General features: G+C 39.0%; 1 protein-coding gene across 4 annotated transcripts in view; it reads left to right on the plus strand.

The window, feature by feature from the left end:
* The first annotated feature begins 817 nt into the window (after positions 1-817).
* LOC122560043 (teashirt homolog 2) overlaps positions 818-26328 on the plus strand; it is a 480378-nt gene continuing 454867 nt past the window's right edge. For all 4 annotated transcript variants that reach the window (XM_043710220.1, XM_043710221.1, XM_043710223.1 and 1 more), the window contains exon 1: positions 818-949. In XM_043710220.1, coding sequence (XP_043566155.1) covers positions 910-949 — 40 coding nt within the window. In that variant the 5' untranslated portion in view covers positions 818-909. The remainder of the gene's footprint in view (positions 950-26328) is intronic.

Raw genomic sequence — 26328 nt, forward strand, 5'->3', positions numbered from 1 at the left:
ACGCAAAAAAAAAGTTGGCAGAAATGGTCTTTATCGGGATCATATGTCGCCACAAATTGAGACAGTTTCAAAAGTTTATATCGGGGGTCAGCTTTCTGTTTCAGAGAATGCTTTAGGAATAATTTTACACAGAACAGATAGATGTATGCGTACGATGTGAGTGCAAAATGCTCATCCAATTCCCAGCTCAGATAGAATTCATAATTCTGTCATTGTGTATGCATTGTTCTTACTGTCGTTAACAAATACCCAGCGCCTTGTTATTGATAGATTTCTGTTCTGCTTTCATTTTTCACTGTTCCAGATGCTGTCAAATGCAAGGATGAGGCTGCTATAGATTGCATTTGACTTTGCCAGAAGGAGGAGCAGAAGGGAGGAGGAGGGGATCGATGCTCGCTTCTATCGCTTACCCGTGTCTGTACGAGTGAGACTGAGCCCAGTCCCTCCGGAAAAGCTACCAGCCACCGACCGACCGAGAGTAGCAGAAGCTCCGCTCCGCCACTGCTCCAACAGGCGCTCGCTCGCTCGGGGAAAGGAGAGAGAGAGAGAGAGACTGAGACTGAGACAGGGAGAGGGAGGCAGGACCGACAGCTTGCGATCGTCCAGCCGGGGGGGTGGTGCGTCTCTGTGCAAACCCAGCCACCAGCTCATCCCCCCCCCACAACACATCCATACGTTATTCTGTGTAATATTTAGGATATTGTCTTTAACACCTACACATCTATACACACGCAGATAGAGAACTCGCCACCGCTGAGCATCTCTCCTCCCCCCCCCCCCCCCCCCCCCCCCCCCCCCCTCCCCCCCCGTCCTCCCCTCCCTCATTCCCCCCCCCCCCTTCCCTTTCCCTCAGCCTCACCTCTTCACACACCTGAAGAAAAGTCAAGTTGAAACTCTCTCTCACACAACATGCCGCGGAGGAAGCAGCAAGCACCCAAACGGGCTGCAGGTAAACAAACAACTTCTAATATCTTACCTCTGCTCTGACCCCGGCACTGTTATTATTCAGCAATTGTGTTATTTTATTAAAAAGAAACAGAAAATCTTCCTGTCCAAACGCGTTCTGTGATATAGCTCATGTGGTCGTTGGTGTTGGGGGGGGTGGTGGTGGTGTGATTTTGGTGAGACTTCCCTCTTTTGCCTGAAGTTTTTGTTGTTTTGTTGTTGTTGGATGTGGATTCTTTTCGGTGTGTTTAGCGGGGACTCTGAGCTGTGTGTGTCCGTGTGTCTGTCTGTGTGTGGAGTTCATGCTGATGGGGACTTTGCCTGGTCCAGCACAATGTAACCCGTGTGTGTTTATTCCCTGTCAGTCAAGGGGAATGCAGTCTCCTTCTCTCTGCGAGAGAGAGAGAGAAAAAAGATGGATGGGTTGTAATATTTGACTGTAATCTGATACAATGTTTGCAGTGCAGGGGATTTGTGCTCTTACCGCGGTTATATGGGCTGCTCTCTGTCAGGGTAAAAAACAAAAGCAACGGAATTGTGGAGGAGCGTGCACTTCGCAAGCTCTGGCTGAGATATATATGTACACACATGGAAGTGCTGCTGGAACTTTGTCCGATTGTAGCTCAAGTCTCATAACGCTCAGAGAGAGAGAGATAAAAAAAAAACATAGCTTTACAAAAGAGGAATCTAATCTGGGAAATAAATTGCCTGCTTAAACCTTTCCTCCTGAGAGTTGTGATATTTGGTGGTGTGGGGCACAGAAATAAAAGTTCATTTTTCATCCGCCGGATCCACCCACTTAACTGGTCTTAAAGTCGATTGCCATCTTTGATTTGACGCGTGATTGATCACCTGTCATGTGGCAGGCTTTGATCTATTCATTCTCGATAAATATCAATAAATCACTCACTATGGCAACGCATGTGCTAGTGACGTAACGCCTGCCCCTGTCATTTTCTTGCCCAGACATGCACAATTATTTTGTTTAGTTTTTTTTAAAATGTGTTTTTTTTCTTCATTTCCTCTCCTTTAAGGAGAGTGGGATGAATACATTATGAAGAAATCTTGGCTATTAGTTTACACGCTTTCAACTTGCATGGCTGTAATCTGGTAAATGTGTCACTGCTATAGAAATAACCCTCCAGAAGACTTTCTTCATTGTTGAGGTAATTGTCTCTCCCTTGACAGGCACATTCATCAGTGGCTTAATGGTCAATCAAAAGTTGGCAGGCTGAGTGTTTTCATTCTTTCCTATACACTACATTAGGCATACTTAATCAAAATGTCTCTGTGTAATGGCTGTGAAGAGTTCATGACTGAGTGATCTGTTGTCTGCACAGATAGAAAATTAACAGCTCAGTGCTGGAAGATGTGAGCTTGCAGATAAACAAATCGTGCATTAATATTTCATCTTTGAGACCTCGATGTGCTATCAGCAGCATATTCTTGGCTGTTCTTCTTCCTGATGGTTTCACAGCTGTAACTCATTTCACTGATGACTTTACTGGGGTTACCAAGAGTGACGACAAATTGATTACCTGGCAGTACAGGAAGGGGCAAAGAGATGTGGGCTGACAGACATGATATAATAATAAGTTCAACAATGTATTGAAGGAAAGTGAGTTTTGGGAGGGGGGGGGAACCATCAAGTCACATTCACAAAAAAAAACTTTAAATGCTGTTTCAGTGTTTAAAAAGAAACTTACTTATTTAGAGAAATGCCAGTTCTCCATGTTCCTGTCATTCCTGAAATTTGACACTACCGTCAACCAGGGGGAATTCAAAAAAATGTCTGGTAACAATATGTTTTATGATTTGAAAGTTTGATGAGGTTAAAAGTGCAGTAATACCACCTGGTGGGGTTCACCAGTTTATATGGTGCCAAAAATGTCTGTTGTATAATGTCTAGAAGTTAACTGTGATTGTGACGTCACAACCAAGGAATTCTAATAAAACTAAAGTTCTCCACAAACTAAATCCACTCATAGCTTCAAGAAGAACAAAAACATAACTAAATAATAATTTATCTACCTTCAAAAAAGTGTTTCCAAATTTGATTCATTTTCATTTTGCTTTATCAATATACTTTTTCTTTTGTTTTATAAATAGAATCTCTGAATTTACTATTCATATAGTAGTTCGATATTTATACTATGTCAGGATGATTAATATTAGAAATTGTCTTAAGTATAGGTGGCATGAAATATATTAAAGAATTGACCAGAATAAACTAAAGAATTCAAATTATGTTCTATGGGCCAGATTTATAAAGACCTTTTTATTGTATTGCAGAACATTTGTGATTTAGTATTCAGTTACTTGTAGTAGACAAAGATGAACAAACTTTTTAACAGAGTCTTGGTTTTATTTGTAACCTGATGATTCATTATTTTAATAATATAACAATCATCAGAGCTCCTTTGAACTTACTTTCCAAGTCTAAGCTCTGAAAACAGCTTTTACTTTAGATCAGAACTGTGTGAAAGTCGTAGTCCTGAACTCTCACTTTCAAAAGATCTCAAACCTGGAACATTATTTGTTGTAGATGTCCCTATTGTTTCCCCCATTTTGCTGTCATTTTCATGCTTTTAAAACTGAAATCAGAATGTGAAATCAATGTTTCTTCAGTTTTTCCTACCTTGTTGGCACATTGCACTTCCAGACCGTACTCCTTCACCTTAGTTTCTCACTTATAAATAAACGACTAATGTCTCTAATAATCAGTGCATAAGAGTAACCTTTCCTTGAAATGTGATTTCCATCATCCTTTTTGTAGAGTAATGTGGAAACCATTTAAAAATCAGTTTGTGAATTGCATAGGTTGTACCCTTACAGGCAAGATTAATAACTGTTTTAAGCATTAATATTTTTTAATGATTAACATTCTAGCTGATTGTATCAGTTCTAAGTGGGTCAACACATGCACCACTTTTGTTTCTTTAAATACAGGAATAATTGCCTGCCAAGATGTATCACTAAGCACAAGTCTGTCCCAGTATTGAATAGTTCTCAGTGACTCTACGGATGGTATGGTCACTGGCTCTGTAAAGATTAATTTCTGACTTTTGGAGTGCTTTTTTTTCTGAAGTCCAAAGCGTTCTAACAAAAATCAATCCCTCAATCCTTTATAGGTGTAGGATCTCTTGCTCTTACACACAGCCACTGCTTTGGTGAGTTTGTTTCTATCATTTGTGATATGGAGCCACAGGAGTGTCATTTTGTCGCTTCATGAATATAATGAATTTCAGAAGACATAACAGTGAAAGTACAAGGAAAACAAAGAGAATGTTGGAAATGTGAGGCAATAAACATAAAAGGCTAGAAGTACACAGTAGGTGTGGCTCCATCTGAAAAGGCAGGTTAATGTTTCAAGTGTAGATTCTTCATTAAAGCTCTGATGAAAGAACTCAGTCGCAAACATTAATGCAAGTTCTCTCTTTTCAGAGCTTGACAACCCTACATTGTACTTTTGTGTGTTTTCTCTTTGCTCTTAGGAGAGAAAGTGCTCATGGTGAAATCAGAAATATGTTTGTAGCTGCTTTTAAATCTTGATACTTTCCAGTCCAGAATTTTCAGGGTGGACCATGCTGCAACAATTTGTGATGATAAGTGGGTTATTCACTGAGCAGGAATTAAATGTAATAATTACAGTTGTACATTAGCTCCACATGAAGTAATTGTAGATTAATGAACACCTGTGTCCAGAAGAGAGAACTTAAATTCTTGCTTTGAACCTTCCCACTAATTGTACTAATAAAATAAAGACGAATGGTAAAACAAAAGAAAGGTTTGTTGATTTTAACATCTGTTTTCAATGTGTTTTTTTGAAATGAAAATCACTTATTGGATACATTCTGTTCAGTGTGGAAATGTAAGTTTATAAGTCCCTTGAATTTACTTTTAAAATCATAGCTAATTATGCACCAACTTCTTGTTTCTATTAGTGGCACCTCGGTGTTTGGTTTAGTATTAGCTTGGAGGATGCTGTCACTCCACAACGAAATAGACCATGCTGAACTTTACCCAAGGTGGTAGATTTCACCATGCTCCAACCAGTACAGCCATTGTTGTAAATCACACTTTGGAACTCTCCTAACTGGGATTGAGCATATTAAACCTTAATATTCATTTACTATTGCAGATTAGGACGCAAATTTTGAGAAGAATTAATATCGATAATGTGTTATATGCTTTATTCTTATGATTTCTACTCTTTGCCCATAAGACCTTGTGAGTAAAAGTCTTTGCTAAGTTAAGAAAATGATCAGAAATACGAGCAAGAGTTGGCCATTTTGTCCAAAAGCCTGCTTAGACAATCAATAAGATTATGGCTGCCTTGATTGTGGCTTTGATTCTATTTTCTAACATGCCCCCATAACCCCGGATCAAAAATCTGTCGAATTTAAAATTGTCTACTTAGACTACTCCCCGTGCAAGAGAATTCCATGGACAAATGACAATGAGGAGAAATTTCTCCACATCCTCACGTTAAATGGGAGGTATGTTATTTTAAAACAGTGTCCCTTTGTTCTCGATTCCCCATAAGATGTAATATCTTCTCAGCATCTACCTTGTCAAGCCCTGTCTCAATCTTGTATGTTTCAGTACAATCATGCCTCGTTCTTTTTAACGCCACTGAATATCGACCCAACCTGCTCAGCCTTTCTTTACAAGGGAAGACTCTTTCATTTTAGGAATGTGCCTTGTGAAACTTGTCTGAACTGCCTCCAAGACAAATATATCCTGACTTAAATAAGGAGACAAAACCTGTACACAGTATTCCAGGTGAGGTCTCACCAATCCAGAGGAGAGCAGTGAGAGTCCAACTGTGCATCAACACAATCAGATTCTGACATAAACATATGCATTTATTCCAAAGAGTGTATTCAGGCAACAATGCCCTATGTAAGAGGCAGACAGTTCTAATATGTATTTGTTCACAATGAATATTTATTGCTGAAACAGGTTTTTAAAAAGTAATTCATGGGAATTGCTGGCAGGGCCAACATTGATTGTCCAACCCCAGTTGCCTTTGAGGTGATGGTGGTGGGCTGCCTTCTTGAACATCTGGGTCATTTGGTGTCAGTATACCCGCAATGCCATTAAGGGTGCGTTATTGAAGCTTTTAATCTTGCATCAATCAGGGCAGAATGTTGTTCCCTTTGAGATTTGATATTCTTGGGATTCTATGTTAATGAAAAGGTTCAACAGCATGTTTTTTTTTCAAAAATGATTAAGTACTGTGGTAACAAAACAATAATTATAGAATATAAATTTAAACTTACTTAGATGACTAAATTGTCTCTGATTTGATCTCTGGAATCAGTCAAGCAGCAGCTGGATAGTGTGGAATGGCTGCAAAATGGACATTACAGTTTCTTTGGAAGATAGGCAGGGTAGAGTGGGTGGCCCATCCTAATATTATTCATTTTCTGGGTATTGAGGGTACAGGGAATGTCAGTGGGAGGAGCTGGTAGCATAGTGGTAGGCAACAAATGCCAGCCTTACCAACAATACCAACATCCCATGCAAGAATAAAGAAAAGAGAAATTCCTGAACCAATGTTGACAGACTCAGAAATTCGGCACTGAACGCTGATGTTTAATCCATTCATTGTCTGTGATAGTAACACATCAGAATGAATTCATTTCATCTCATTTCCCTCTTCTTACTCCGTATCTTCTTTATTTTTCTTTCACTGTTCATCTGATTCCCACTTAATAGTCATGATTCACTAGTTACATTAGTCACTTATGGTAGTCCATTTAATATTCCAGTAACCTTCTGTAAATAAAAGAAAAGGCATCTAACTTTTCCCTTCTTCTAGTAGTAAGTCAACATTTATATCACTATGATTTGAACATTTGGTGGCCAGAAAGAAAAGTATTGAGGCCATGATTCTTGTCAACTAATTTAGTTCTGTCCATCATTTTGGTTGTGTTCTTTATCACTACGCAATGAATGTTGGAAGCAGCATTATGTAAAATGGGCTGAATAAGGCTATACCCATAGGCAAAGAAGTGTAATATTGGAGAGGTAGAACAATGCCATTTTGGTGAGTCAGTGCCACTGGGTAAGTGCTCATAATGTAATACATTATCTGAAAGAATTTATCTGTGATTACGATATATGTCCTTATGTTCTGGAGTGAAAGTCAAATTAAACATTTTATCTTCAATATATAGTCAAGCTTATTGTGACTTATGCATTCATAGCTTGAAGATGTTGGTTGTGGAAAAATTCTTGCCTTGAATTTCCCCACCTGCTTGCCTGATTGAGAGATGTGGTAGTTAACATCCAAAGGCACACAAATGGCAAAATGCAGTTTTCTTTTTGATATGTATTTGCTGATATGTATCTCAGTTGCACAGAAATAAGCCAATGGATTGTTGTGTATGTCTGGGCCTTTCTATAAACAAGGAAAATGGAATTGTCATTTTTCATGATTTACTATTGGAAACAGATGCTTCTTGCTGATTAAAAGTCTATAGGTAATGACCACAATGCTGTGCTGTACTAATGAGTATATTTCAATCAAAAGCATCTGTTTCTCACTTTCAGTGCCATATTTCTATAAAAGCTGTACATTTACGTAAGTTACCAGACCCTGTGGGAAACCTTTCATTCTGCAAGGTATGGTTCTGGAAACAAAATAAAAAGTAATCATTTGACATTGCTCTTCCCATCTTCTGTGATGCTTTTGCTTTCTTTTGCATTATTATGTTCTGTTATTAGATGCAGAGATAATAACAAATTCTGAGTCATTATGTCTTTATTTGCAATCTGAGTGTTTCTTGATTAGTCTCCCCTTCCCGTTGGCTAAGGGTCTATGTTGAGCCTAACGTCCGTAAAACAGCTTGATCCAAAAGCACCAAAAATAGTGACTTCCTTAGAATGTGCATTTTTATGTCAAAAGGGCATTGACTTCAAGATGTGGGAAGTATGTGGGTTAGACAGAGACATTGGTTATTGCAACAGATAGTATGGTGAATCACTGGTGGATCAGCATGCTGTTATCTGTAGCAGTGCAAATTCTTCCTTGGTTCTTTAATTTTGCTTTGTTGAAAAGGGTCTTGATTGACCTCACTGTGTGTTTATACTTCTCTGAATTAAACTACTCCAGCAGTAATTGACCATTATATTTGCCTGAAAAATAAAATTGGTTTGCGCTTTAACAAAATCCTCTGATTTTCACCCTGCCAATTTGTTATTTTTAGAATGTGTTAAAGTCAATTTAAGCCTTTTATATGGAGTGTATAATTTATTCTAAGGAGCATACAAGCTTTAAGTCAAAATGGTGGCTGCTTTTAACTCTGCTGCTTAGCTTAGATGAGCCTCTTGCTTGTAAAGTCATATATCATCTTTGCTGAGAGCTGTGGATAAAACCTAGCACTATTTTTGGAAAGAGAAGAGCAACGCAGCTGAAAGGAAGAAAAATAAAAAAAAGGCATAGTAGATATAATAGAATCATAGAATCGCTCCAGTGCACTTAGAGGCCATTTGACCCATCAACTCTACACCAACCCTCTGAAGGGCATTCCACCATATCCCCATAACCCCACTTTTATCATGGCTAATTCCCCTAAATTATACATTTCTGCACGGTAAGGGGCAATTTATCACAGCTAATCCACCTAACCTGCACATCTTTGGATTGTGGGAGGAAATCCATGCAGACACAGGGAGTACATGCAAAACTCACAGACAGTCACCCAAGACTGATCAAATCTTGGTACCTGATACTGTGAGGTAGCAGTGTTAACTGTTGTGCCATTGATAACATACAAAAAACAGTATCTTTTGCATAGGAGGGAGAAAAAAAGTTTAATGAATTATCACACATATGCACGCAATCTGCAGCTCCAATAATGTAATTAGAGTTTAGATGATTCAAATTTATTTGACTATTGGTGCTTAACATTTGGCTGAATTTCTGTTTTGAATTGAATAAGTCCAGCAAATCTAAATCTCTAGCTGGCAAACTATATATTAGTGATTTTTCTTTTTTTAAAAAAGTGAATTTGGGTTTGAGATTTAGTTTAAGGATTGTGTGGCCCAGATCAAAGTGGTGTGTTCAGTTTTGTTCCAGTTTTCTACCCTGCCCCACATTGTGCTTTTCCTGAAGTACACCTATACCAAGTGCTGACTCCAACTACTGTATTTACACCTAACTGATATTATTTAATTTAATATAGAAGTGGTTGAACTTGTAAAGAAAGAACAGCTTTGAAAGAAAGATTAATATTGTCCCTTTCATGATCTCAAGGCATCTCAAAGCACTTGAAGCCAATGAAGTACATATTGAAGTATTGTTCATGGTGGTTTGCAAAATGAGAAGAGACGTCAGGATTTTTAATGTGTCCGCTTATAGGTGGTGAGGTCACTCTTTCATTTCCTATCCTTTTATCCATTACGTTTCTGGACATAAAATTTGGATCACCCTCGCTCACAGATGCAGAATTTTACCTCTAGTGCTTTACTCCAAAGAACATCCCTTCATGCTGTTTGCATAAAATGTTTTGACAGACATTATTCCATAATCCACTGTTGTTAATAACTCCCAGCTCCACATTTTCACCAGTCACTTTGACTCTTCAACCTTTTTTCTGTTGCCAAAGCCAGTTGGCTGATATTTAGTCTGAACGTGGGAAGGCTGTTATCATTATCTTTGGTTCCCTCCCTATTGCTTCAGACTGCTCATAGCCTTAAAGTCTTGTTTGAGTTGAGATCTTGCCTCCAACACATTCCTGATAGGTCTTCCATGTTCTAGCCTGTATAAAAATCTGTTTGCATAGGAAACAAGAAACAGAGTATAGTACAATGTACCAGGTTATGTTTGTTGACCTACACATTGACATCTAAGAGTGCGGTGCTGGAAAAGCTCAGCAGGTCAGGCAGCATCCAAGGAGCAGGAGAATCGACGTTTCGGGCATGAGCCCTTCATCATGAAATGTCGACTCTCCTGCTCCTTGGATGCTGCCTGACTGGCTTTGCTTTTCCATCACCACACTCTTCAACTCTGATCTCCAGCATCTGCAGTCCTCATTTACTCCTACACATTGACATCAGCCACTGCGTCAGATCTAAAATCCTTATATCCTTGTCCACAACATTATCCCACCCCACCTAATTTCTTTTAGCCTTACAACTGTCATCTCCAATGTCTATATCTTTTTTTTGGCTCTTGTGCATCACCCTCTTCCCTTTTACTGTGCTAATGGTGATGATTTCCAGCCTTCTGTGTCCCATTTGATGGAACAGGCTCTGGAAATCTTCCTTTCGTTTCCATTTTAAGAGACCTGTTGGTATCCACTTCTTTGGTTAAGCATTTAGACACCTTCTGCTATCTCCTGCTTTGTCTCTACTGTCCCACTTGGTGCGACTCAAATGATTCTTGTCTTCACAGTGGGGTTTTAACTAAGGTTACCACCACCTACTCCAGTAGAATTTCTTTTCAGATTCCTAGATTGTCAGAGATATTAATTTTGCTGTGTATTTGGTTCTGCTCTTCAAAAAGGAGGGACCTACAAATTTAGAATTAAGGATCTCACAACATCCTCTAATTTATGCTATCAAAAGGCCAAGACAGTGGAGGACTGCACTTTGATTATTGATGTCCCATAGTGATTTGACATGTTGATGCCAAGTCTGGTATCACTCCTAAATTTGAATAACTTCTCTAAAGCGCATCCAATGTAATTACATTCAAAATGCTCTACAGTTCTGCAAAACTACCCCTGAAATATTAGTTCTGTGAATTTAACACTGTAACAAATTACTGTTGGGTAGTTTTTTGTTTATATTGATTTTCATATTTATTTACGCCTGTATTTCCTTTGCAGTAATGAGCATCATAACAGAGTTCATATTTCCGAATGTTTCTATCAAAGATGGATTGTTTGATAATCATCTTTACTAAGACCTTGCTGATTTTGTGGCACTGGTTGGAAAAAATCATTAGAATGCATTGCATTGGAGAATAATGAATTTTCAAAATACTTTTTTTTTGCCTGAAGCAGAACTTTTACCTCTTCCTTTTGTGGTCAGGATACCTCAAATTATAGAAAGAGAGACCAAATCCTGCAAAAAATATTATCAGCATCTTATCAGGCAGAGATCCAAAAAATGTCAAATTGTAGAACTTAAGCTTTGTGCTGCTATTTAACTGTAAAGTTGATGGATTTTTGACAGGTTTATAGCTGACAAGTTCCATGGCTAGTCAAGCAGTGCAATTATGTTTGAGTTAATTTGATATAATCAAGTTGATGTTATGCAGTCCCAGTTGACTCGAGCAGTGTATGTAGTCAGTTTTCTGCTGGTGGTTATAAATAAGAATTGAAATTTGGTTAATCCAATCAGAGAAGAAAGCATCTCACACTGTGATATGTTTCAAGTTTGTTGTACTTTGTAAAGTAATGTTAAAAGCAGCAGCTAATGTCAGAGGTAACCCAATCAGTCACACGTAGAGAGGAGACCATTTAGTTGTTCGTGTGCAAAGCCGTAAATGTTGTGCTTTGAAATGTTTCTTTTAGTGTAGTTAAACTGGCAGAAGCTGTCTCCCTTCTGAACTGAGTTGAGCATGCACGCTTGAGAAAGCGAAATCATGGGAACAAGCTTTGTGGAGCCTAGTTCAAACTAAGTACACTTGCTTTGGAGCTGTACTTATTACAGTACAGTACAGCACAGCACAAATTGGCAGTATGGAGTTTGGGGATGAATGTAGGTTTTACAGTGTTTGAGTAACAAAGTTGAGCTCTAGCTTAGAAAGATGCAAATGACCCTGATTGTTCACAGTACAATATTGCAAAAATCTCCAACCTTACATAGATTTTGATTTATTTTTAAAATTGTCATCAAAAACAAACCTATATCTTTTGTTTCGAGCACAACACAGGGAAGCTAGGGCAAATGTTATTTTAAATTGGATATTTGAGGTCCAGTTTGCCACATATAAATTTCCTAATCTGAAACTAGATTGTAGTAGATGCTGGAAATCTAAACAAAAAATGCAGGAAGTACTCAGCAGATCTGGCAGCATCTGTGCAGAGAGAAATTGTTAATCCATGGAATTTGAAGCTGCCCTGTGAGCCAACTGAAAGGAGGTCTGGACGCATAAAATTGGATGACATGGTAGGAACACTGTACCTGTTGTCCTCCTGTCCTGCTGGTGAAATACCAGTAGTGGGAGGGGAACCCTGGAGTAAATGGCAATGCCACCAGGTACTGTCAGCTTTATTGTAGATAAAGTTTCTCCTGTCCACCTTTGTTCACCCTTGGGCTAAGGAAGGGCTTCCTCCCTTTGCCAGTGGTATTTTACCAGCAGTAGGAGGCTCAATTGCATGAGACGTGACCATTAGGTCAAGCCTGTTAGCCTTGTTACCGATGTTTAGGAGGGATGGGCTGAACAGTGGGAACTGTATGACAGTTAGGTACCAGTACCCGAAGATACTAATGTGTGTCTTCCCCTCCCCAACGTACCAGAGCCCCCCCACAATACTGATCCTGGTCTCTTCCATCCCTGTTACTGGGCTCTTCCCTCCTGAATGCGTTGGGACACCCTCTTCCCCCTCCCCAACATACACACACCCTCCTCAGCTCAAGCTATGATGGGGTTGGTGACTGGATGCAACACTAACCACATTGTGAGGCAAGTCTTCCCCAGAGAAAATCAATTTTCCAATGAGTGAAGAGGGAAACCCAGGTGCATACAACTCAAACAGGCAAAGGAAAATGGAGCAGAGGTTACATTCTGTTTCATTTAGCTGTGAATCCAGAGGACTGTACAATACTGAGTTAAAAGATGAGATGAAGTATATGTTGGGCTTAACTGTTTTTAGCATCCTGCTGAGTTCCAGCGGAGCAAGGTTTCCAGAAGATCAGGATCACAGTTCTAGTCTGAATCAATGTGTTCCACAAACTTATGACTAATCTCTTTGAAGTAAGCAAGAATGTGGTTGTCAACAGATCTTGCCAAATGTGGCACACTAAGCCCGCAGAATATGTCTCAATCCAAGGGGATGACATTATGATGCATTGCATGGAATATTATTGTATGATGATGCTTTGGTAGGTCAGGATGGCATAATGGTTATGCTATGAGGTTACTCATCCAGAGGCCTGGATTCATGCAATGGAGACCCAAGTCCACCTCACATCTGGGGAATTGAACTTTGATTAATTACCTAAATCTAGAATAAAAGCAAATATCATTAATAGTGACCATGTTTGATATAAAAAGCCATCTGATTCACTAGTCCTTATTAGGGAAGGAAACATACTATTCTCCCATGATGCATATGAAATCAGTAGGGCTACAATCATGTAGTTGTGTATTAATTGCCATATGAAATGTCCAAGCAAACCTCTCCAATGCATTCAACAAGATACCTCCCCATTACATCTCAGGGGCAATGAGGGATGTACAAATCATATTGGCCTTGCCAGTGGCACCAACATACCTTGGATTAATTAAAATCAAAACAGTTGGAAGTTCAGAACCTTGTTATCTTCTAAGCAGGATTACCAACTTGCATTTAAAGGGACTTGTATGCTGTGCATTTGTGTTCTAACAGGTTTGGAACAAACTTCTCCATTCTTATTTCACAGTCCTGTGGCATGCCTTCAAGCAGCAACTTTAAACAAATCAGCACTGTTCTGACTCACTCTTTGAGGTCTCATTTCAAAATGATGCAGGTTTTCTCTTGCCATAACCTTTTTCACCAGTTGCCCAGACTAAGTATTTAGGCCAACAGTTTAATGCAGAACCAAAGATGTGCTGCATCATCAGTGATGTCTTTCAGATATGACACAATTATAAAACTGTCTGCCTTTTCAGATGAATGCAATAGATCCCATGACACAGTTTGAAAGAAGCACAGAGGAGTTTTTCGTTTTCACATTGCTCTTTATTGGACCTTTTTGCACAAATTGACAGTCACACATCCAATTTGACAGTATTTCAAAAATATGTCTTTGGCTGTAATGATCTTGGAGGCAGCCTGAGGTCATAAAAGGTACAAAAGAAATTCAAGTTGGTTTTTTTCTGTTTTGGTCAGGGGCATATTAATGTACTTTAGTCATTGAGACATGTTTGTGCATATAGTTAGAAGTGAAAACTATAAAGCAATTGCATTGATATGGAAAATATCACCTACTAGAGACACAACGCTACTCAAATTTATTGGCTCATTCAACGAAACTCAAAATGTTACTCTTAGGCTCTTTGAATCTTGTCAGATACCTTCACTTGTTGAAAGGGAAGGCGGCCTTTATCCTACAGTTGTTGAAATTAGTTATACATACAGTCTGACGATTAAACCTAAGAAATGTAGGTAAATGTACTGATTCGTCCAAAGGATTAGTTGCAGTTTTGTTTGGTGGCATTTAATATACGTTATCCAACTGGGGTCTCTTGTTTTACGTGCATGTGCCTTCAGATTTCTATACTTGTTGAATCACTGGCACTTTATTTCTGTCACTGTAAATCTAATAAAAACTCACCTCCTATAATACTTTCACTTGGATAAGTAATCTTATCCTTTGGAGGGACAGGAGGGCATAAAAGTGAATTATCATACAAAAGTTTGAAAGTCATTCAATTAAAGGACAAACTTGTTAAGTTTCGACAGCTCAGTCACCACAGTATTTTAATTCCAAAAGACATTGCTTTGTTCAAAACTGACGCAATGTTTTTTTCCTTTTTATAGGGGCAGCACTTTTCATGTGGAATTCTTAATCCTGACATCAAGCTCAATTAAGAATCAGAAGTCCATAATGGATGGGGAATGGTCACTCGTGACTTTTCCTTGTGCAGCCAGTTAGTGGCTGGGGTTGAGTGATTTGGGGGAAATGAGGAGGGTTTCGCAGCTGGAGGGTTTATCTGAGACTTTCTAAATTGAAAACAGCATTTGGGAGCCATTCAGGATATTTGAGAAATGAAGCTTGTCAAACTGGAGGCACCCTGTCCACATCTCTTTTGAAGTTCAAATACTTTTTTTTTGCAGCCCCGGCAATGCTATGGGAAGGAGATCCTTCTGCAGAGTGGCCTGCAGCTGCTGCTGTACCTAGATAGGCAAAGGGACATCCAGCGGCGAGCTGGACAACTGCCCTCTTCCCCAGTCTATAACTGGAGGCTGTCTCTGTGCAGTGTCTCTCACCACCTGCGAGAACCTGGAGGCTCATGGAAAAATCTTTGTTGTCCTTAAGTAGCCCTTAACAAGCCCGCTTGGCTACTCACTGTATGTGGATGGACAGCTCTGTGAACCACCCTGGATCTCACCACCAGAAAAATGCCAGAGAGGCAGAGTGGAACTGGAGAATGGGCAAGCTGCCAGCAGTGTTACTTTTAGTATTTGACTGCATCTTCTCCTTCTGCCTCCTAGGGCAGCACAGTGGCTCTGTGGTTACCACTGCTGCCTCATAGCGCCAGGGACCCGGGTTCGACTCCCGCCTTGTGCGACTGTCTGTGTGGTTTTTACATTCTCCCCATGTCTGCCTGGGTTTCTTCTGGGTACTCTGGTTTCCTCCCACAATCCAAAGATGTGCAGGTTAGGTGAATTGATTGTGCTAATTTTGCCCATCGTGTCAGATGCATTAGTCAGGGATAAGTACAGGATACGGGAATGGGTCTGGGTGGATTACTCTTCATGGGGTCGGTGTGGACTTGTTGGACCAAATGGTTGGTTTCCATACGTAGGGAATCTGATCTCAACAAGTCTAAAAGTTGTGCCATTGGTGGTCACATAATGCAGTGGTAGTGACACTACCCTCTGGGTCAGGAGGCCTGGGTTCAAGTATCACCTGCTTCAGAGGTGTGTTTTAAAATATCTGAACAGATAAGATTGATTTAAAGCTATCTGAAAATCCTTTCTGTGGTTTCCAAATCACACCAGCTCTGGGCATATGTGTGATGAGATGTAACTGCTGTATTAGTAGTGGTACATGTGGTGAGGGGGAGAATTGGTGCCACTAATGGAAGGTTTAGATTTCAACTGTAAAACATGGATAAAAAGCTTGTTAATATACTCAAATGCAAAAACAAGGCTTAAGTGTTCTCATTTTTTTTATTAAATATTAAATATTTCTTGGAGAATGTTTAAATCCATAAATTACACCCTTCAGTTTGTAAAATATTTGCTGCTTGATTTGGATAGTAAAAGACCTCAAAGGAAACCATACTTTTTTTGGCGCAAGTTAACCATAGCTCTCTGTTTCCCAAAACCATTGATAAGAGCCTTTCAGATGATAGGCTGTCATTCAGTAATCCTTACCCTTTTTCCAAAATATTGTTACCAAGTTTTAAAAGATGCTGTTTTGTCCTGATAATTGCACTGTAAAATGTATACTACCTCAAACAGTCTTTCACTCCTGTTATTAAAATATTTGCAAGTGACAAAAGAATGCACCTATTACATCGGGAGGCTTTTGTTTTGCATTTTTAATTAAGAAAATTGCATCTAATGTCATTTAGGGAAAAAAAATGCGATCTTTGAATGTAAGTGTAGAACATGTTGACTTGAATGAATGTCAGGTTAAAATATATCCAGCTTTCCCCAATATAAAATGTATTGTGCATCAAATTTAATCTACAAAGATAATGTGTTCATTCCTGATGTTTTTTTTCTTTCAAGTTGTCTTGTCTGATGCATATGAACTGTTTGAGTCGACTGCAAGCATTATTTCTATTTGTGAATGCAGGCAAAAGTGTCAGCTTGTAAGCGCTGTTGAGTTAATTTGATGTGCATCAAAATAAAGTTGACTCCAATTTGAAGTTGACTTGTGTCATGCGTGTAAATGCGGTATGTGTCAATATGTGTTTTTGTTTACCTGACTGCTATCGTTGGAAATGTTACCATTTTGCTGGATGCTTCCAGTGGTAAAATCACATCTGTCGCATCCAAATCTCAGATTCTGATTGCTAAGCAGTAAGGTGATTCATTTAAAACCACATTTCCTTGTCTTGTTCAAGTAAGGAGTGATGTTTTGTCGAACACAAAGTCAAGTATACACAGACTAATGAGGAAACATGGCCAACATTTGAAGAATATGTTTCATTTTACGTTAATTAAGCGTAATTCTTACAACAAGGCCATTGTCAACATTTCATTTGTATGCATTTGGAATCTTGACTTGACAAAAAGGCTTTGAGTTTGCATCATGAGAGCTGTTCTAAAGAGCCTCAGGTCATGATTCAATAATTAAGATGAAAGTAACATACCACATGTGCTGGAAATTTTGAAATAAATGCAGAATGTGCTGGAAACACTGGTTCTGGCAGCATCTGAAGAGAAGGAATTACAAAAACAGCGAACACGGTTGAAGATAACTGTTCATCGATCTCTTCACAGTCAGAGTCAGACAAGTCGACAGCACAGAAAAAGGCCATTCAACCTAACTATCTAACTCTTCTAATTCCACTTTCCAGCACTTGACCCATAGCCTTGTTTGTCTTGGTAGCACAAATGTACATCAAATACTTAGTATTTTATTAGATTACTTACAGTATGGAAACAGGCCCTTCGGCCCAACAAGTCCACACTGACCCGCCAAAGCGCACTTACCCAGACCCATTCCCTTACATTTACCCTTACACCTAATACTACGGGCAATTTAGCATGGCCAATTCACCTAACTTGCACATTTTGGACTGTGGGTGGAAACCGGAGCACCCGGAGGAAACCCACGCAGACACTGAGAGAATGTGCAAACTCCACACAGTCAGTTGCCTGAGGGGGGAATTGAACCCGGGTCTCTGGCGCTGTGAGGCAGCAGTGCTAACCACCATGCCTCAGCACTCTTACAGCCAGAGAGTTCCAGATTCCTATCACCCTCTGGATGATTTTCTTTCATTTTCCTCAAATCACCTGTCAAGCTCCTGCCCTTAACATTAAATCTATGCCCCCTGGTCATTGATCCCTCTACCAAGGGAAAATGTTTGTTCCTGTCTACTCTGTCAAAGCCCCTCATAATTTTATACATCCCAAATATGTCCTCCCTCAGTCTCCTTTAATCCAAGAAAAACAGCTCCAGTGTAAACAATTCCTCTTTAATAATTAAAATTCTTCATCCCAGGCAACATTCTGGGAAATCTCCTCTGCACCCTCTCCAGTGCAGTCATCCCTCCCAAAGGTCCCAGCATCTTTCTTCTGAAGGTTCATCATGGTTTTTATACTGCTGGGGAGCTATTTCATTAAACCACCAAGTGCCAGGTACGTCATGGACAATCTGATAGTACATAGTGCAATGATCCTGAACTCATTCTGGTTGGAGTTGATATTCTTCCAAGGTTATTTTACATAAAACCTCTCAAATTCCGAGTAGAAGAGGATCTGTTCCTACAGTTGTTGTTAGTATTCTGATGCTAGCAAGTATAGCAGAATATTTACAAGGAAAGCTTGTTTAAAATCTGTACACAAGTGAAACACTCAATATAGCTCATTATTATTGCATTATTTTTTAATTAAGTGATCGTATGAAGTTTCCTAAACATATACCTTTAAAATGTTAAGAGGAAAATGTTGCAGTGGTCATTACAACTTTAACTGTATGGACAATAACTTCATCTAGCAAATAATGCATTTCTTTGCCTGTTATACATTTGAAGAAACATTGTCAGTAAAGTGAAGCATCTTGTGAGAGATTCATAGACCAAAACTGTAAATAATAAAATTGACCTAATGATGCATATTGTAGGATACAGTTACATTGTGGTTATGCTACTAGGCTGGTAATGTACAGGTCTTGATGAATGACCTGGACAATGAGTTTAAATCCACCATGGCAGCTGACGAATTTAAATTCAGCTTATTGGATGAAAATGTAGAATAAAAAGCTAGTAGTATCAGTGGAGACCAGTAAACTACCAGGTTGTTGTTACAAAAACACATCTGGTTCTCTAATATAAAAGAAGAAAATACTGGAAATACACAGCAGGGCTGACAGCATCTGTGGATAGAAAAACAGTTATAAGACCATAAGAAATAGGAACAGGAATAGGTTGTTTATCCCTCTGAGCCTGTGCTGCCATTCACAGGATCATGGTTGATTTGACGCACCTATGACCCTCCATTCCCTTTACTTTTAATCAGAAATATAGACAAAGTTTAGAATTGTAATAGGTTTTAAGGAGGTGAAGTGGAGGAGGGCAAAAATGTGAGGTAAAGTCTGTGATGGGGAAAAGAGATATTGTCATACATATAATGAATGCCTGCCATCTGAAAGTAAAAATGATACCAATGAGGTTAAGATGGAAACCTGCAAAAAGAAGGAGACAAAATGGTGGGTAGTGATTTGTGGTCTCTATTATGATCTGAATTCACTGTTGTATCCAGAGGTCTGTAAAGTGCTCAATGAGGAAATGAGGTGCTGTTCCATGAGCTTGCGTTGAGCTCCACTGCAACATTGGTTCCCTAATGTCTTACAGAAAGAACAATCAGCCATCCTTACTTGTTGTGGACATATGTGACCTACAGCTAATTGATTGTCCCACAACTGTTCTGAAATTGTCCACAAAGCTACAGTTACATAGAAGATGGCTCGTCACTACCTTTTCAATGGTTTTTGGGTATCAGCAGTAGCTGCTAGGTTGCCAGTAATGCCCACATCCCATGAATAAATACAGAAAAGGATATGGGCAAAGAGCAAAGTGCAAAACAGCAACTTCAGATGATAAGTTGAAACTTGCACAAGGATAAGGAGACACCTTCTGGACTGAGGTTTTCATAATGAATCTTAAGGTCTAATAGGATGGCACAAGGTTGTGTTGTGAACCACGATTACGTGATGGTAAAATTGACAACAGTTTGCAAATAGAATTGAGAAATAGGATCTTTGAAATGAATACCCTTGGCTGGAATCGATCAAAGTGTAGGTTGTTTTTCTCCATATCCATCCTGGCATCAAAATCAGTGGAATTTGCAATGATATTTCACAATCTGAACCACACCCTACTAACAATTCACAACTATCATTGTGCTTTAATTCTTTTGGATGATGTCTTTGATGCTGTTATTCTCTTTGTAATAATGTAATTTGTGCTATGCTGTCAGAAATCCTTGAGGGGATACTCCAATGATAGAACTGCAAAGCAGAATTCCCCATTGCAGCAGCTGTAATGCCAGCAATGCTAAGTCAAATCCTGGAGTTATTTAGGAGTTTGCTTTGGGGGAGTTCATTGGAATTACCCCAGGGCCATTTGCACCAAAAATGAATGCTAACAATATTATGCTCCAAAAAAAAACTTCAAACGGTTTGCCTCTAGGATCAGTTACCCTGGACGAGGTTGAGGACTGGAACCTTTCAGAAGACTTCGATAGGACTCATGTTAGCAGTTAGTTATTAAGAGTTCTTCCAAAGGTTTTCAGGCCTCAAATTCCTGGGTAACCTAGAAAGTCTGATGATATGGGCCCTGAATGAGTGGATATCAGATTGTGAGGTCTAGCTGAAGCTCTGTCCATGGTCTCACAATTCATTATCAGTCAGATTTGTAATTTTACTTTGCACCATGTTACCTTTCCATCTCTTTATTTTTCCACTGCAGTAAATATGATAGTCCATTGTGTCACCAAAACACACGAATGCTGATTCCCAGGAAAGAAATTATTGCTCACTGTATTGGGAAAATTGCAGTCAATTCTACTGCTGTTTTGTAGCTGTGTATCCTGAAAAGCCCCTCAGCCTTTCAGTACTATTCTACTTCTTAATTTCACTGACTGCATCACACTAACATGTTTACATCGAGATTGGGGACTGGTGACAGACTGCCAGTTAAAACGTAGGTCTGGAACAGTAGTCATTCTAAAGTAGTCAAGGTGAAGCTTCAGCTGTGAGAGTACACCAACTCTATAGCGAATAAGAATCATTCAGTCTAATCCTTATTTCAGCATTGCATGTCCAGATAACTATACCTCCTAAATCTTGTTCATGAGAAAAGCTGAGGTAAGCTTTAAGAATGGTGTCTTCGATCTCTACTCTAGTAACAGTGCAGGAATTATGATTGGCCTCAGTGAATCTGGGTAATGGATGAAGGAGGGTTTGGTGTTTCTCAGGCCCAGTTGCTATTCCGTAGGCTCCACTGAAAAAGTGCAAACTTTATCATTGGATGAGTGAAGAGTTTGGGGTCACTATTAGTATTTTCCATGCTTCTAAAAGCCTGTAAACCACTGTCAAATCCTATACAAATAATGCCCTCTTGGACAAGATACTGTGCAACTATACAGCACCATCAAAGAGTCAACCATGCATGGAGAAGAAAGGAAGGAAAATTACTGACAAGAAAATTATTTCTGGCAATTCCATCTCGACCTGCTAACTGCGTAATGCTTAGCGCAGCCCTACAGACTGGCAGCCTTTTCATTCAGGTTCACCAAACCTCAGATAAGTTAGGAAATTGTCAAGTCTATATTTAGATCAAAGTATCTGTAATCATATTGCATGTTTTAAGTCATGTACTGACATTCTCAGCTGAGGTTAAAACTATAATCAAGACTGAATTATTAAAATGTATCTTTCCTAATATCGATGCAGCTATATTGGATTGTCACAAATCCTTCAAATGACTAGATGTCCCTGCAGAAGACATTTTAAAATAAACATATAGACATAGGAAAAAAGACAAAAGGTTGTTGATATTCTTGGATTTTGTGTCCAAAGTTATCATAATAATTTCAACTTTTTCATGGTGTAGTGCTTCTGTTTTGAAGGTGAAGAATGCTTCATTTTGTTCATCAGTTGCCTAAAGTAAGTTTAAGTTCAGGTTATCACTGATGCCGTAAGACATACTCTGCTTGGTTATAGTTAACTTAAGTATTCAAGTTAAGTATAAAACATAAGGGAAATTAGGCTCCAGTTCATATCACTGAATTTCAAAAGGCTACCCATGATAAGCAGAAAGATTTTTGAGGGCTCGGGGCACTGACACATACGGGTATCCTTAACTGGTAGCACAGATTGGAAATTAAGGCACATGATCTGTCTTAAGTTTCTGACATTCTGAACGATTGAAAGTTTTTGGCAATGGAAGGAGGGTTGAGGTCATGGTACCGGCAACTCATAATTTTCTCGACCAATGCTCTTTAACGTTGATTAAAATAACTATATCGGAGATGCTGAGACATTCCTCTGTGGCAAGTTGGGCTTGAACCTAGACCTTCTGTCCCAAAGGTGAGGACACTACCATTGCAGCACAGAGCCCTTCTAGGCACCATTTTATCGATATTTGTTCCAGTGATCTTGTTCAGAGGTATTGTGACGCAACTTTGGAATAGATGAGACTTGAACCCAGTCCTTCTGGCTCAAATCACTATTTCACAAGTGCCTTTATGAGCAATTCTTTATCAATAGTTTTCCAATCAACTTGTTATGCATCTCTGTAGCAGATGGGATGTGAATTTGGGCCTTGTGGTTTAGAGGTAGGGAAGAGGCACCAAAAAAGCCCCTCTTCCCCCCCCCCAAACCACCAATGATATTTTTCGTCTGTTTACCAGCACGAGCAAATCATCCATATTTCCAATTGTTCAGTTGCCATGCAGAGACCATTAAGGGCAATGCAATATGAGCGCACTTTATTTTTTTCTGTTTCACTCATTTTTCTAATCAACCTGTTCAGAGATGTTATTACACACCTCTGGAACAAGTGGGACTTGAACCTGGGTTTCTCAGTTCAAGGGTAGGGAAGCTACCACTGCACCACAAGAATCTGCTGAGCACTCTTTATACCTGTTCTTGCTCATGAGGAATTGGTTAACCAGCTCAACAATCTTCAAACATAGAATTGTCAGCTATGGAGTACAATATCACCTCTTTCACACAGTTGAAGCATTGAGATGTCACCGAGATTAATTTGGGATTCAATGCAGTGGAATTTGAGTTTCAGGTGTAACAAGAGTGCATCAGGTCTTGTATTGAAGGAAGACAGTAGACTCTGTAGAGCCTCAAATTCTGAATAAGTCTGTAAACATTGAGATAGACTGTGGTGTCATCTTTCCTCTATAAAAGTGTATAGTGATTTTAATTTCGAATCATAGTGAATTTTCCAAGACATTAATTCCCAAAGTAGCAAATTTTTAAAAACGGCTGATTCTGACTGAACTGAAAACGGCCAAATGAACCAGCCAAATGAACCAATTTGGCTTGTAATGCCATAAAACTTTGCTGTTAAAATGCAGAATGGGTGCCCAGAGGGGACAAACACCCACATTTAAAAATTGCTCAAGTATACTTGCAGTATATTGCATGCCTCCCAGGAACCGATGAGTCTGTTTTACATCGGTTATGGGGACATGCATTATCCAGCCTTTGTAAATCAGGACATTCCTAAAAACCAGATGTCCATTCCCTGTAGACACCCCACACTGTTTTTTTTTCCGGCAGTTCAGTTCAGTTGACGGTTCACTTCATCTTAACTGAATTCCACAACACAACAGTTGTCATATTTGATTTGTCATATTCAATTAAGTTTATTTGTAATACCCTGAACAGTTTGACAGGTTCAAATAAGCAGAAGAGAATGATGTACAAGTTTCCATTTTAAAAATTTAGACTATATTGGCCAACAAAAAGGGTACTACCTTTTTTGAGTGTATCATCTGGATAAAATAACATTTGACAGCACACAGATGCCACTCGAAGTTTTAAAACATTAAATAAATGCTTCTGTATACAAGGAAGGATTGGAATTACCAGTGGAGAACATTTTGCACAGCCAGCGGTGTGGCTGCATTATAAGTGTCATATTAGATTTAGCTACATTATTGACATAACATTCTTCCAGGCCAGGTGACATGTAGAACAAATAGTGGATTCACAAAGCCGCTTGCTATAGAGGTCATTAGACTGCATGAAAGCAATAAGTCACCTTTATCAATTTCTTGTTTGTTGTATGAATATTTCAGCCCTTTTGTAGGGATGTATCCATTTCGTATGGATAAAAAAAATCAAGGAACATCTTGCCACTTTTTTCATTTTGATTGCTTTGGTTTGTAGCCATTCCGATTTTCCAAAAGAGTTTTGCACTAGACATTACTTTTTAAATATTTAAGTAAGAATAATATTGTTACAGGTTGTAGTTTTACCTTATCAAAGATGTGAATGATCTTCTGATTGTCAGCTTTTAGCCAGTTTTACGTAAGAATATTTCCACAATAAAATTATAAAGTGACTGTGGTTTATTGAGTATATTAGTTGATTGGTAAATTTTACTAGAAAAAAGATCAGGACATGGAATCTCTAGGATTCCTGAACATGAAAATTCATTGGAGGAGTAACTGAAAAAGAGGAAAAAAATCAGAATGTAACAAAGTGAATGGAAGGTCAAAAAATAATGCCTGTTGCATATGATAATACTTTTGAAGTCAATTTTCCTAACATTGTGAATTAGTTCAGATTATTTGGGTTTTGGGGATTTTTCTAAGCTTGCTATTTAACGCTTGTCATTATTTATTAAAGCGACATCACTGTTCCTGCAAAGTTGGGCAATATTTGTGTGCTTGGTTAGTAGCAACACAAAAAAAATAGAAGTGTATTGATTTAAACAGGTGGCTGAGGCAATGGTATAAATAATTTTACATAAAGTATGAGGTTTGTATGCAAAAATGGCAGATCAAGTCTGATCTAAAAGGGGAAGACCAAATTTCTTAGTTGAAGAAAGAAGATGTGGCATTTATACAAAAGTTATGGAAGCTGGTAGAAAGGAGTTGGGATGCTGGACTTCTTCACAAGATGCTTAGAATATTAATGCAAGGAAATCTTCTTGCAGTTTTGCAGAGCATTGGTCAGAGCATATTTATAGCACAATATTTAAGCGTTAAACCTCCATGTTTGGAAGGAATAAAAATCCTGGATAAACCCAATTACAACCTGGTCAGACGATATTCAAGTTGAAGGGTTTGAGTTATGGGAATGTAAACTTGAGATATATGAAGGTGAGGGAACCAAAGGAAGATTTTTATCAATATATAAAAAGGATGTGATTGATTATCTCATCTGGGATCAGTTTTTCCTCTGATAGAATGAATCATATATTGGCCTTTGTTCTTAGCAGTAAAGGAACAAAATTTGCCTTTCATGTTGCTGCCAATTGACCTTTGGTAGGCTTGTGCCAATGAATTCCTCTCAATGAGTAGCCCTTCCAGTGTGGTGCCTTCTAGAGGGGGACTTGTTACATCTACTAGTACTGAAAGCAACAAACAGGTTCCTCAACTAATCAGATCGAAGAAACATAACTTAATCTCCAATGTGTCTTAGTTACAAAAATCATAGGAAATTGCCATAAAGAGGTTCTCAACATTAGGAGCAAAATATCCCATTTTCCAAGCGTGTGTTGAATGGTGAGATGAGAATCTGACTGGTGAATACTGAGAGACCTATTAAGATAGGTATAAATCTCATTATTAGTTCATCTCACTTCATTTGTTTGCAGTTTCCCATTCTCCCACTTTCTGGATCAAATCTAAATATGAAAGTCAAAATGCTACCCTCATTTTTAGTCACTGGCCCTCTGCTTTGGACAATAGTCAACAATATCTAAAGGCTCACAATACTTCTGTCTTGAATTGCATTTCAGCACAGACAAAGCCAGGTAGCTAATGATTCTTGTCAGCTGGCAGCAGTCAAAGAACTGAATGTATCTCTCCACATCACCATGCTACGTCAATGTCACATCTGCACAATGTTTCAGCAGCCTGTGTAGGCACAACTCAACGCACATACATCGGTTAAAAGACGTGTCAATGTTTTAGTGGAGTGGGCTTTAGTCAAGTCAATGGACACCCTTCAGTAAGACGGTCTTGGCATAGTAAGTCAAATGCTGACTTTGACTGTGCCCAAGCTCATGGACTAATATCAATCAGCTGTTTGAGACAGTCAGGGTCAGGATCCTTTCCACTTCGTAGTTAGGAGCCAAATGTTGGACACCATACCCGGTGTCTTAGCTTTTTCTGCCCTTATATGGGCCAGTTTCTCCTGGAATGAGACAAAGGGATAGATTGAGTGAAATAAATGTTGGTGGCACAATTGTTAACGCTGGTGCACACGAGTGTAAAACTGATGAGATGTGTTGAATAAATGAATAGACAGCAGAGAGATTATGCAGGTAAGTGGTTTGGGGGGTTTGATGGGTGGGCATGAGGGAAGATATTGTATATAATAGTGAGAGGGTGATCCATCAATTGTGGTGGGACACATATGCAGTGGAAGAGTTAAAATGAGTGTGAGATGGCAGCAAGGAAATGAATGTAGTCACATTTGTGGAGCAAAAAGGCTATTGACCTTCCAACATTCTTTATGGTTTGAAAGAACATTCCAACCAGGTCTGACCCAAATGGCAGTCTCATGTGTATTGACAGCATCAAGTGGTGTGGTCTCCTCTGCTTGACATGGAAAACTATT

This window comes from Chiloscyllium plagiosum, chromosome 20 (assembly GCF_004010195.1).
Source record: "Chiloscyllium plagiosum isolate BGI_BamShark_2017 chromosome 20, ASM401019v2, whole genome shotgun sequence".
In the NCBI taxonomy this organism is placed as follows: domain Eukaryota; kingdom Metazoa; phylum Chordata; class Chondrichthyes; order Orectolobiformes; family Hemiscylliidae; genus Chiloscyllium; species Chiloscyllium plagiosum.